The sequence below is a fragment of the Haliotis rubra genome, unplaced genomic scaffold, assembly GCF_003918875.1.
Source record: "Haliotis rubra isolate DU_JTF1 unplaced genomic scaffold, ASM391887v1 Scf1140, whole genome shotgun sequence".
Classification (NCBI taxonomy): Eukaryota; Metazoa; Mollusca; class Gastropoda; order Lepetellida; family Haliotidae; genus Haliotis; species Haliotis rubra.
The window spans coordinates 161,405-175,431 of NW_025765049.1; the positions used below are offsets into that span (position 1 = coordinate 161,405).

Here is a 14,027-nt window from a genome sequence, read left to right on the forward strand (position 1 = left end):
AAGAATTCCTGCCAACAAACCTGATCTTGTCCTTTTTGATAAAGCCAATGAATATATTTATATCATTGAATTGTCTGTGCCTTTTGACAGCAATGTGATTGGCAAGATTCAGGAAAAGCATACTAAGTATGCGGACCTCGTCTTTGAAATGTCTGACTTGCATCCCAAGTACACTGTCGTCAGGCTCCCCATTGTTTTCGGTGCCCTTGGTTTGGTACCTCCTGATCTCGTGGCGCAGATCAGGAGAGTGCCCGGGTTCTCCACCCTCTCTCAGCCCTTGTGACACTCTGGGTAATGCAGAAGGCTGCAGTGTTGGGGAGCCTTCATATTCTCCGGAAAGGGCTTGGTGGGTTCGGCTAAGCAGTGTTTCCTGGGAGAAGTACCATTCGCTGTCTGGGCTGCGTGTAGAAGGGGGGAGGGCCCTGAGCTGATGATAAGCCTTACCAGCCTGACTGTGCAAGGATTACCCGAACCCTCTCTGCCGCATTAATCTGTAAACCATAATAAAACTGATACAATGATCTATGCCATCGTATCCCGATGACAGGCAAGGTTACATTCACCGCTTCTTGGATGAATGAATGAATGAATGAACGAACTAATGTGAGTGAGAGTAAACATGTCAATTCAAACTTACTCAAAGACTGAACTGATCCAAGGAGACACACAACGATGACCACCAGGCACGAGTAGTTGGGACACATGTCAAGTTAACCTGAAAGGAAATATATAAAGTGGCAATTGTCAACATTAGAGAACAATATTCATGATAGATCAGGTGGGTTGTCGCCACCTTTATTATCGATTTACTGGTAAGCTGATTTCATTTATTATGACAAAATGAATGCATGATTTTGAAAATGCTCTATTCATGTTAATTATAACTTTATGAAATCAGTCAAGTTCAGTATATAATGAGTGATTGAAATGAAACAATCAAATCACCAATCAAGACGCACATGAGGGTTTTGGTCATAAGCACCAGAATTTACACACTCACACAATGGGACTTCATTAAAATTGTTGGATGTGTAAAACCAGCTGATTAAGTTTTCCCTAATATACATTATCTCCTTTGGTGAAATCAATCCAAAATAGCCTCCGAAAATAAATTATCTTTGAAAATTGTTAAATATTTGCAAATATTATCAGAAGCATTTATAACAAGTTTAATCAAATTATGTATTATTATTGGAAGAAAGATACATTGTTTAAGTAAGATCAGTGAACTTAATACTTTTAGCTAATAAATGTTGTCAAAAATGTTGCAACACTATAACTAATACGTCCAGTTTTGTCAGCAATCCAACATCTCAGAGCTCTCATCTCAATCAAAGATGTCAAGAGGTTATATATAGTGATATTTGGTGAAGAAATTGGACGAGCACCGAAACAATCCGGCAGTCATTATTTTGATTTGATTCACTGTTGGCTAAAATATCATGGAGCAAAACAGTTGTGGTCATATTTTCTTTCCTATATAGTCGTTAGTGTATAACTTTTTTTCTAATGCTTTCATGAACCAACATAGTAATATTTTGTGATGATATTGGACGGACACTCAAACAAACTGGTGGTCATCATTTTCATCTTTAGTCAGCCTTTCAACTCCCTGCCAACATTTCGAATATCTGACAACATCTCCCTCTGCCTGACATCATATCCACTGCCCGACAACATATCCACTGTCCGACAACGTTTTCACTGCATGATAACATCTCCCACTATCTGACAACATGTCCACTGTCTGACAACATTTCCACTGCCCACAAACATCCCTCATTATCTGCCAACATTTTTAACTCCCTGTCAACATTTCCAACTGCCTACCAACATTTCCACACCCTGCCAACTTTTCCACCGCCTGAAAACATTTCCAACTGTTTGCGAACATATCCAACTCCCTGCCAATGTTTCCCACTCTCTGCCAACATTTAATATTGGCTGGTTACAAGAATAAACACTTCAGGTTTTCACGTCTACGTTTGACTTTCTAGCCTTATTTCGGGTTAATTCAAAATTCACTGTGTCCATCTATTTATGTGTTATCAATGCGATCATTGCGCAAACACAATATTGTTCAGACGTGAATAGAAAACATTGGTGTATCCAGAGCGTTGAAAATGACTTAAGATCACATTGAAGATTTTTTTTGACGTTGATTTTTCTAAACTGAAAAAACAAAAATTCCTGGATCCGCCCATGGACAACATTCTAATCACGGTGACTCATATAGTACTTTGAAGGTTTGTGGATGCTTTTGGAGGTTTTATGTTCTTTTGTTGTTGCTAATTATTGCATTGTTTTCGCTTTGTTTACGCTATTTTTCTATGTCTGAGTGGTAGAAGACTTTGCAGGCTTTGTGTCCTTTATTTTTGCTAATTATTGCATTGTTATCGCTTTGTTTTGGCTAATTTTCCTTTGTCTGAGTGGTAGAACGAAATAATATACTACTGGAATATTACGCACAAGCATTTAAACAGCGTATTATGTGCCTGTTCTGCAAAAGAAGTAGACCGATAACTATACTCCTAAAGAGGTATCACTAGACCAAGCTATTCTGGAAAACAACAGCATTGTTGAACTAGGATTGCCTCCTGGGCAATACTGACGGTCTTCACACTTCCCCATACACTCCCGTGGCTGCCTTTACTTGTACTGTTTCTTTGGACGCCAGGTGGAGCGTTCATTTTAACTCTCGGAATTACGGGTGTTTGGAGTGTATTCAAGGGCTAGAAACCACCCAAAACGTAGGCAGAACATGTTTTGGACACGAGATCAGATCGGTGAAATGCAGCCAGGGTCGCGGGGTCATGTACCTTTTTTAAGAAGTTCTGGAGAAGAAATAGTTGTTTTGTTTTAAACATATTTTATTCATTCAAGAAAAGGATTTGGCACAAGTTATCCAACTTAGAAAAGCCCTCTCCAGATAATGACACAATTCATCTTACAACAAAGTACACAAGTGACAGACATAGGCTAGGATATGTACAACAGATGTTAACTGAGAAAGCGTTTTGTTTGAGAGATATAGATATGTACATATTTGAAAACATTCTGGTTGTCAGTGATTGAGAGACCTGCATTGCCTTGTAAGATAAGATTAATATCAATCAGTGTTCTATTTTTGACAATATGTTCTAAAGATTTTAACAGTTTATGTCTTTGAATAGTATACAAAGGACATTCAAGAAAGTAATGAAAAACATTCTCACATCTATGGCTACATTGACATGATGCGTCATTTTTCACATTTATTCTATATAAATCATAATTAAGTGTACTCGTCATATATCTTAATCTAGTGTGCATAACATTGAACTTCCTTATTCCATATGAATAATATATAGGTGCACATTTTTCCTTCACGTGGATATAAGATTTAAACGTGGCAACAGAGTCGCAATTTCTAATAGCTAAGGCAATATTATTCCACACTTTAACTGTTGATGGAGTAAAAGATGACGTTGAGTACCTCAGTCTTGTATATGGTTGACTAAAGTTATTTGAGTTTCTTAACTCATAACTTGTCTGGCTGCTAACTACAGGTGGGAGTAAATCTTGAAGAAAAACTGGTGTCAGGCATTTTTTAATTTTATAAAATAATGTTAATTTGCGTCTTCTCCTTCTCTCAGAAAGTAAATCCCATCCCGTTTCGTAATACAATGAACTAGAAGATGCATATCTTGGAAGACCAGTAACTATGCGCGCTGCTTCAATATGAAGTTTTTCTAATCTATTAGCTTGTTCAATTAAACATCCATCCCATACCTCGCATGCGTACTCAAAGTGTGGCCTTATGAATACAGTATATATTTTCGCTAGTGTTGTTCTATTTAATAAGAACTGTAATTTCCGAAATGCTCCAATCATTTTAGATGTCTTTTTGATAATGTTTTCAGTATGATGATGCCAACTCCCGTTCGACGTGAAGATAAAACCCAGATGTTTATGACTGTTTTTATATTGCAGTTATCAAACTTCAAATATATGTCTTTTTTGCCATCTTTCAAAGTAAATAATATAGCTTCAGTTTTTTCCGGATTGTAGGAAATTAACCAGACCTTTGCCCAATCGTTTAATATTTCTAGATTTTCATTCATGGCTCTTTCCATCACTTGTTTGTCCTTTGATAAAGTTCCCAGTGAAGTATCGTCAGCGAAAAGCCGAGTTATGCAATGTAACTTATCAGCTATCTCATTTACATACACAATAAAAAGAAATGGCCTAAAACTGATCCCTGGGGAACTCCTGCTTTCAACACCATAGGCTTGGATAGCGACCCATTAACAAAGACTGACTGATTGCGATCAGTTACATAACTATTAAACCAATCAAGGAGTTTTCCACTGACTCCGTACATCTCTAAATAAGCTTAAGCCCTCTGTGCCAAACTCTATCAAAGGCCTTTGATACATCGCAAAAGACCATACAATAGTATTCTTTGTTATCGAGTGATGTACAAATTTGATTATAAATTTCTACAAGTTGATGTACAGTAGAATGACCTCTCCGGAAGCCACACTGATATTTGTATAACAAATCGTTTGACATCTGCAACCTCATTAACTTCGATTGTAATGTTTTCCAATACCGCATCGGTACGCTTGTCAAAATGTGGTAAACAAGTGGTATCTGCACCATTTAAATTAGATATAGACTCAAAATATTCATTTAACATATTAGCTTTATCAAAATCTGAAAAAGCTGATGGACAACCTTCATCTACATTTCTTTTCAAAGCAGGAATGAAGGAAGCAGAACCTGACGTCTTGATCAAACTGCATTCCGTTGTCCTTTGTTCTACGGTCAAAACGATTAGTGTTCTGGATTTGCCATGATCCTAGCTATCTGACGCTATCGATTATGTGCATATATTGCATCTGTGAAACAGTTATAGATTTATGTGTCTATAGTGCATTTGTGGAACACCCATTCAATACTTTCTGTGGTGCAGTTAAGATGATTTGAAAGTACGACTGCCATGGCCGCAGTTTTGTGTGTGAAGTTTTTTTCTGTTTTAAATGTATCAGATATTGTGCGTTTATGTGCTGGATTCCTGCAATCATGATCATGTAGCAGAAAGGGTTCGCGCGATCCTGGCACAGTCAGACTGATAAACAAGCTGCTGGAGTCCTAGGTTTTACCAAAAGCGCATTGTTCTTTGGGCATTGGAAAGCCAGCAATTGGTTATACATACCTGGGTTGTCAGTCAAGACGTGGTGAGGTAATTTTACGACGATGTCGTATTGGCCACAGTCGGTTTACTCATGACTATCTGCTGAAAACGGATTGGGATGGACCTCCCATGTGTGTCTCTTGCAATGTTCAAAGTGTTCACCATCAAGCATATACAGCTTGACTGCGCGGACTTTTCGACAGCAAGAGATTCACATTATGAAGCGATAAATCTGAAAGATCTGTTTTCCCTCGTGAGCGGGCATCTAATTGTTAGCTACCTGAGTGAAGTTGACCTGTACCATAATTTATAGCTATGTAATGTGAGTCACAGATTGCTTGTTTTTGAGTTTGGTGCTGTGTCATTTTTCACTTGTTAATAGTAATGTAATGAATATATATGTTAAAAACAACTCTTTTTTGGACTTTGTATATAAAATGTGTAAAACTCCAACTTGATCTCGTCACTGTATGGCTGGAATTACGCCGATGTGACGTAAAACCGAACTCAACATCAACTTGGCCATAGGAAAACCAGGAAGTGGAGTTTTTTGCAAGATTTTCACAGTCAAACAAAGCAAAGGAATCGAACAATATATACGGGCATATAGAAAAAGAGAGATAACTGGTAAATATTGGAGACTTTTTTGTGGTAAAAATGTCAAGCACCTTGTTCTTTGGGCATTGGAAAACCAGGAAGTGGTGATTGTTGCTAGATTTTACTGGCGCTTCTTTCAGCTATTTCGCTCTTCAGCTATCTGAACACTAACAAAATGCGAAACATCCCAATGTTCGTGTCGTAATTGTGACATATTTATTGACTCTTACATAATGTGAAGCAAAAATGTCTCCCATTCAAGTATCTACAGTTTGGTAACTTCAAAATTGAAATCCGTTGTGTTTTCGCAGAGCTGTGATATTTTTATGAACCCTATGAAAATGCGCTTTGACAAAATTGACCAACTTCCAAAGCCGATAACTCCAAATTTATTGAAGATATCGACATGCCTTTAGCAATCAAAGTAGTCCCGGGTGCGGGCTTTACAACGATATGTCACAAACGATTGTACTATTTGCCGTACAGGAGGAGAAGATTGTGAAACACAGGCACCGTCAAAACGTGCGGAAATGTGAAAATCGTAATGTTTGTGATCGTGTCGTAATTGTGACGTAATTATTGATTATTACATAATAACAATCTGAAGCAAAAATGTTTCCCATTTATCTACAGATTGGTACTTTGGAAAATGAAATCCTTTGTGTTTTTGCAGAGTTGTGACATTTCTATGAACTCTATTAAAATGCGTCTTAGAAAAATGATCCAAATTTCAAGGGCGATATCTCCAAAACTGTTTAAGCCATCGACATTCCTTGTGCAGTTTTTGTAGTCCAGAGTATGGGCTTTACAGCGATATATCCAACACGATTGTACTGTATGCTGTTCTGGAGAAGAAGATTTTTTACAAACAGGCACCGTCAAAACGGGAAAATCGGCCAAAAAATCATTTTTTCCAAACCTACGGAAAAGTTCATCTGCCCTTCGACTTATTTTATGCATTGCATCAATAAAGGGTGATGATGTCTACATCGAGTGAAAACTTTGTCAATCTATCTCTACCAGTTTTGGAGATATTGGGGTTCGAAGATTTCAACATTTTGAGTTATCTGCCCTACCGGGATGTTTCCAACACTGTATCAATTTCAGCCTACAGGCTATCATCCCTGAAAGTTTCATCGAACCCAGGGGGTAGTTCAGGAGAGCTGGTACAAAATTCGTGCAAATGATAATAAGAATAATATTCGGATAAGAACAGTAGGTCTTCCAGACTTTCGTCTGAAGACCTAATAATATTCGAATAAGAAGACCTAATTATCGCTTCACTGTTTATAAAAGTACCAAATCCTGAATGAGTCCCAACCGGCATTCCAACCTACACACTCAGAGTGTGGCATAGTCTGTATCACTGTCAGTGAGCCGCATTATTACCCCTTTTGCCCAGCCGTTTCTGGAATGCTAAAGCCATTAATAAACAAGTCTAGATTTCCTCAGATTCTGAATCTCGCTACTCACTCGGGCTCCAGTAGTATATACAATAGCGGTACGGGACCAGGTCAGCCCCGAAGGGCCCTGATCACGAACCGCTATTGCCTATACTACTGCTGTGGTGCATGCAAAATTTCACGAAAATCTGTCAGATAGTTTAGGAGATACCGGTTTTTGAGCGAGCATGGGTTTTGGGTCGCAGTAACATATCATAGCACACAAACCATAAGGGACTGTGTTGCGAGGTACGATCATCAACTCTTCTCTGACGAATGCTCTCAGCGGCCCGTCTTTCAAGTTGCACAAGTTTGGTTCGCCGTCTTTAATGTCGACCAGGTCGACGTTGTACGTTTTCATGGACCATATCGGATTGGTGGCGTGTTTTCTGCTGTCTCCCTCGTATTCTCCCGGCTGGTACAAGTACCCAACGCTGACCCAGTCCGGTAATGTTTTCTACGTTATATTGCAATGTGCTGCTGACGACGACGATTCGACAGCTTTCCTTTTGATGGTTTCAACGGGTCTCTTGCCCACGAGTCTGGTGACTTTGTTGTTGATGGCATCCACCACTTGGGGTAAGCGTACGACCCATTCCGTATTTCTGTTTTTGGGATCCATTAAATCCCGCGAGTACTGGTACGAGAACAGGTGTTCAGCTCAGGTCCGATTGAATCTCTCAACTATGGCTTGGCTACGGTGAGCTCCCGCTATACCTCGTTTCACTTGGACTTTGTGCTTGGCCAGCAGCTGCGACACGGCTCCCATGAACTTACGTCCGGGATCCGACTTACAATACGGTAGGCACGGTCAAACCACTGCGTTTTTAGATGCGTTCAAAGGCTTTGGCGATTTCGTTCGAATCTTTCGTTGTCAATGGTTCGGCTTCCTTATAGCAACTGGCGACGTCGACAATGGTCTGTACATACTTGTAGGTTTTGCGTCTCACCCTGTCATGAGGGAGAAACAGGAAGTCGGCTTGGTACGCGATTAGGCATTAAAATGTCAAATTTTCTTCTCGGGATGTAACGAGGTGCCGGCAGGTAGACTTGCCAGATGGCTCTTTTTTTAAGCCAAGCTTTGGCGACGTCTTGAGACTTGAGCGGCTTTGGCGAGTTTCGGGATGCCATCCGTGCCTTTCGAGTACCCACGCAGGCTGTAATAAATTTTCTCCATGATGTATGTAGGTATGTGTGTGAGCGTTCAATTATTCGATATGCATTTGTGCCCGTACGCATAAGTGGTGACTCCATCGATGGCAATCCATCGTTTCGTGTCCATGGGAGACAGTGCGGTCGCTTCTCAGCATGTTCATTTGGTGTTTGAACGTTTTATTCTTGAACAGGGCTTTTTTTAATCTGGCGTGTTTGGTTTGTTTTTCACCACATATTTTTTTATGCCTTTCGCTTTTCTGAATTCATTATCGTCTGCTTCAAGATGGAATACATCTTGGGTCTCAAGCCGATGTATTCTGCGATCAGCGTGCCAGCGCATTCGTCCTTCATCTTGCCAGGCACTTTTTTTTAGGTCATGCATCAGTTGGACCTTGGGATAGTCATTGGTGTCGTAGAGGTGTATTTTTTTCTTCATGTCCTCGGACACGTCATCGGTTCGAATTTCCATCAGTAGGGTATCCGTGTCCCTGTACAGCACTTCACACATACCGCCGTACAGTTCATTGTAGTAAATGTCGTACATCAGGTGTTTGGATAAGTCGAGGATGCTCATCCCCACGTAAACAGGCAAGTTGAATTTGATGTGGCTTTTCCTCATGTGCAGGGCCACCAGATCGTCGCTGAATATCTTGCTCCAGTTGTATGTTGGGCTGGCTATCAGTTTCCTGAGCTTATCTTCCTCTTTCGACCGGACTAGCTTCACGGTCACATGTTTTCTCAAATTCTCCATCGTCTTACTGAACACCGAGTTGTTCATGAACTTGTACAGGTTTTTCTCGAAATCACTCTCAGATTGTGGTATCATTTTTTTTTTACAGGCCATTATATGTGGTGGGGGTCTGCGAGCATTTTCGTCATATTTGGTTTGCTGCCCAACAACACCTCAAAGTTAATCATTAATAGTTTTACTACTATCAATCTGATCACTTTCATTTTGACTTCTGTGTACTGCTTAAGAATGTAGAAATTATTTGACATAATTTTGTATTGAAAAAAAATCAAAATGGCCGCCATTTTGTTTTGTCGTGTTTTGCCTTCTCAGCACTTAAATTTACATAAAAATGAACACCGAATGTTTCCATATACATCCAAAGTTGATACTTTTGATGTTTTCTGACACTTGTTTCTCCTAGAGTGATGGCTTGGGCACAAAACAAGTTATTTTGTATGGTCATATCGTTGTAATTTAATGTTTTACAGCTAATTCTTTGAGACAGGGGTATTTTAGCGTTTCTCTGACTTTTCATAGAAATGTGTGAGGGTGATTTATTTAATGGCAGTTAACATTGTTTTTGTTACTAAAACAAGTTGTTTTTGTTTTCTCTTTACTTCTAGAGTGACGGCATATTATTAGGTATTTTTATATATTTCCCAGAATTCAAAATGGCCGCCAAAATGGCCGCCATTGTAGTTTAACTGCATATACTTAGTGGAGATATGTGTGATATGATATCACATTTGATACATCCATAAGCTTGCAATTAACCCTCCTTTTCACTTTCTTTCATTTCATATGTTACTTCATGTCAGAATCGGACCTGTAAAGATCCGGGTTAGAACTGATCTTCAATAACCCATGCTTGTCGTAAGAGGCGACTAACGGGATCTGGTTGTCAAGCTCGCTGACTGGGTTGACACATGTCATCGTATCCCAATTGCGCAGATTGATGTTCATGATGTTGATCCCTGGATTTCGATTATTTACAGACTGCCGCCATATAGCTGGAATATTACAGAGTGCGTAAAACTAAACTCACTCACTCATGTCAGAATCGCAGTCATCTACTGGCAACAAGTCATGCTGACTTTTTGCTTTTACACGATGTCAGTTCAACTAATCCACGGTGAGCAGGATCTCTCGACATCAGAATAGGGATAAGCTGACCATCACAAGTGCTCCAAGCATGGTCAACTGGTGAAGGAATGTTCATGATTGGTTGCAGAAACTGTTTCCAAACATGGACTTGGTACTTTACTCGTTCAATGTGATGTTTTAGGCTGTTGGATGTTGGTGGGAGGTTTTCATTCAATATCTTGTATAACTGTCAAACGTTTGGGAGCGAGTCAATAGCTGTTGTGTGATTTGTGTAATTCCACGGGATATTCCAACTCCACTTCGAGTATGTAACCTTTTTTCGAATCTAGCGGAATGCTCATGAACCGTCTTGGATGTCCATTCGAATCCCCCAGTGGGTAGATACTGGCTCATGGCCCAGCCATACAGGTTGTTGGCGTCAAGATAGAGGATATGGATGGTGGGTTGATTCGGATTATAGCCCTTCACGTACTTGTTGTAGGCTTTTGCGAAGCGTTTGGAAGCCATGGAAATCCCTCCTCACAAGCCTTTTTTGATGAACAGGTGCATGTCGTAATCCGTCAATAGTTTGAGTTTCACACCAGTCTTTTTCAACAAGGCATCCCAAGAGAGACCCGGGGAGGAGAAATACCATGCAGGGTCTAGGTCGTACTGTTTTGAGCACGTTCTTCTGAATATCTGGAACACATCGGCCAACAGGAGTACATCTGTTTTCAAGTACAGGTGGTGGTAATCACCCAGATTATTGCAGCCCAGTTTAGCCCATACATGAATTGCATGCGAGAAATCGTCCTGAGTGTTGCCCGAGTCGGTCAAGAGAGTCGTACCCTCTCAAATTGTGAAACACGACGGGGATTTGGATGGTTTTGGGATTAATTTTGAGTTTGAGGTTACACGCGTTGTGAGCGGTGCCTCTGTAACGACCGTAGACGTGACAGTGATCTCTCACCGAATCGCCATTCAGCGGTTCGTCACACGTGACATACGTGAGCGCTATCGTGAGTTCGCCGGTCAGCTTGGGTTATAAACATTGGAGCGGTGGTATACAGCCTTTTCCTGATGGATTTCTCTTCCTGTTGCAAGAATGTGAGAAACATTTCAGCTGCGTCGGGACCTCTGTACATCACAGGAGTGTTCGTTTGTCCATTGTATCGGACGACCACGTATCCAAACCCGCAGGCCTGGTGCTCCTGTGTTTTGGGAGTGTTTTTGTCCGTGGACGGACCTATGGTGTCAACGTGTTTGATGAGGGCTTCGAAGTCGGCATAGATGATGTAAGGCACGGGTATTTGATTTTTGTGGTTGGCGAATTTTAAGATGTCGTCACCTTCCTTGGGCATGTCGATTCGTACGGCCGTCTGTCCCACGCCTAGGCAATCCTCCCGGTGGGATTCTAATAAAGCAGCTCGCGTGAAGCCGTGCAGGCACCATTCACAAAGTGTTTTTTCCCATCGTATTTCGATTGGTCATGCAACAGTCTGCTGAAGTGTTTTATCCACGCGTACTGATACTTGCCACCTCGCGGGATCATGAATATATTGATCATGCGACCCTCGGTCACCGGGCTGATCCTGTGCACAATCGTTGTCTTCCCTTCGTGTACGAAGACATTGATGGCTATGGGGTTCTGTTTTTCGATTTTTGTGATCTGAGATATGGGGGTGGGTTCATCTATACCGTTCCAGTTGAGTCCATCATCTTCGGGATAGGTCGAAGGTCTGTCCGATTGTGCGGTCGGAAACAATGCGGATCTGATCGCCAACCTCAAACAATTATTACCTCTGTTTTTGACGTTGACCATGGCTTGTTTTTTATTGTAGTAGGTGGGGCAAGTCTAGGTACGATCCGCCTTTGAACGGTACATAGTTAGCTACGTCTAGATAGACCTTATGGATTCTGTCCACGACCCACCCGGAACCCCTGTGCATGTAGCGTTCCAGGGATTCTCGTATTTTGGCAAACGAGGTGTCAATGGACGCGTCTATCGTCTCGGGTTGAGTCACGACTTCTTGGTTGCCCCTGAAGTAACGTTGAACATATTCAACGGCACCGTCCGTCTGCTGTTTATCAAGCGACATTTTCGCTGTAATATGAAATTTGAGGCCTTTAAGGTTGTTCAATTCCTCATTGACTTTGTCAGCAATCAGAGGCTTGACGTCATCGATGTCTATGTTTTGGTCTACATTCATCCGCCAGCCTCTCAGATAATTACCTATAGCGTGTTCAGTGCGCACGAACTGTAGATCGACGACTCTATGTTGATGCAACAGTTCAACGAGCTCGGGTTTCCTCATACGGGAATAATCTACCAGCCCCAGCTCTTTCGCTTTGAGCTTGAGTTGTTTCACCATTGGAGGAGGTTGTACAGGGTCGTGCAAACGTTCAATGAGCTTGGCTTTCCTCAGGCGGGAATTACCTACCAGCCCCAGCTCTTTCGCTTGGAGCTGAGTTGTTTCACAGTGGGAAGGGGTTGTATGTTGAGTAATCTCAACAGATGAGGTTTCCTCAATCGGGAGTAACCATCCACACCTCGTTCTGGTGCAATCTGTTTAAGCTCTCGGACAGTAGCCATTGTTATACTTAATTGCAAAGTAAATCTCTAATTCGGTGTTCGGTTGCCTTATTTACTGAGTAAAAAAAATGAATCGTGCATAAAAATATTTTTTTTACTATTTTATTTTCAACATGTGGAGGGGGTGGTGAGAATAGGTCCACTTCAGTTTTGTAGTCAGTTATACTTAGATAGACCGTTTCGATTCTTTACTCAACATCCAGGTATTCTTGTAAGTTTTGTAATGAGGTGTTGAAATACGCATCTATCTTGGATTGAGTCGTGATTTTTCGTCCACCTGTGATGGGGAAAGCAAACTCATAGGGCCCATCAATCCGCGTTATTTTCAATACGAATCAAAATTTGAAGCATCCCATGTCGTTCAGTTCCTCTTCTAGTTTGCTAATGATCAGAGGTTTTATATCGGTGACAGGTATAATTTTGGCTTCTTTCATCCGCCAGCTGCTCAGATAACCTTTCGAGGTTCTAGGAGATCGCACAAACTGTAGGTCGGTCATTATTATACTTAGATGCAAGCCAATCTCTAATTGTGTCACCATTATGTAAGGAAGGTAACTCAGTCAGCCTTATCTGTCAGGCCAAAAAATGAAGCCTTTTTAAGTTTTCATTCTGAGGAGGCGCTTACGTTCATTCAAGTAGTCCTTTTTCTTCTCGTAAATAAGTTGTTTTCAGACCATGTTCGCCCCGTGGGCTCCACATAAACAGTAATGGCATTTCACTCCAATACCTCACATGGAGCACGTGTAGTTCATGAAACCATTTGTTAGACTCCTCATATGAAATCAACAGTACCCCTCGGTCCTGCATTTCCTACAACAAGTCTCGACTTTCCCCATAAGCACGTATTAACAACAATACGGAGCGGGTCTCTTCTTTGATATACTCATATGAGTACCTAGTCTAATTGTTTTGCAATTAACACGGTCACTGCTAGGCCCAGTGCGACGAAGATCAGTTCTAAATTTTTTGGTTCTGGGTAAGGCGCATAATACTTGGTAGAGTGTGGGTTCATCGAGTGGTTCAAGCTGTTTATCGGTTAGCAGGTAATATTCTTACGTGGCGTCATCAATGTTCTTGAACATTCGAACGGCATGGTTTTCATGCTTGAGTTGATCGTTAAAGAAATCGAGTCTCTGCATGCGTTTTTTCGCGTACTCGGTTTGCACGGCTTGTAATTTCTCCACGGCTATATCGTGCCGTTTTCGTTCCGCTTCTACCTCGGCCGCATTCAACTCCCGTAATTTC

At 41.1% G+C, this 14,027-nt stretch overlaps 1 protein-coding gene across 4 annotated transcripts in view; it reads right to left on the reverse strand.

The window, feature by feature from the left end:
• Positions 1-14,027, reverse strand: part of LOC124253313 (adhesion G protein-coupled receptor B1-like) — a 76,983-nt gene that overhangs the window by 51,624 nt on the left and 11,332 nt on the right. For all 4 annotated transcript variants that reach the window (XM_046687085.1, XM_046687072.1, XM_046687064.1 and 1 more), the window contains exon 2: positions 638-715. In XM_046687085.1, coding sequence (XP_046543041.1) covers positions 638-704 — 67 coding nt within the window. In that variant the 5' untranslated portion in view covers positions 705-715. The remainder of the gene's footprint in view (positions 1-637; positions 716-14,027) is intronic.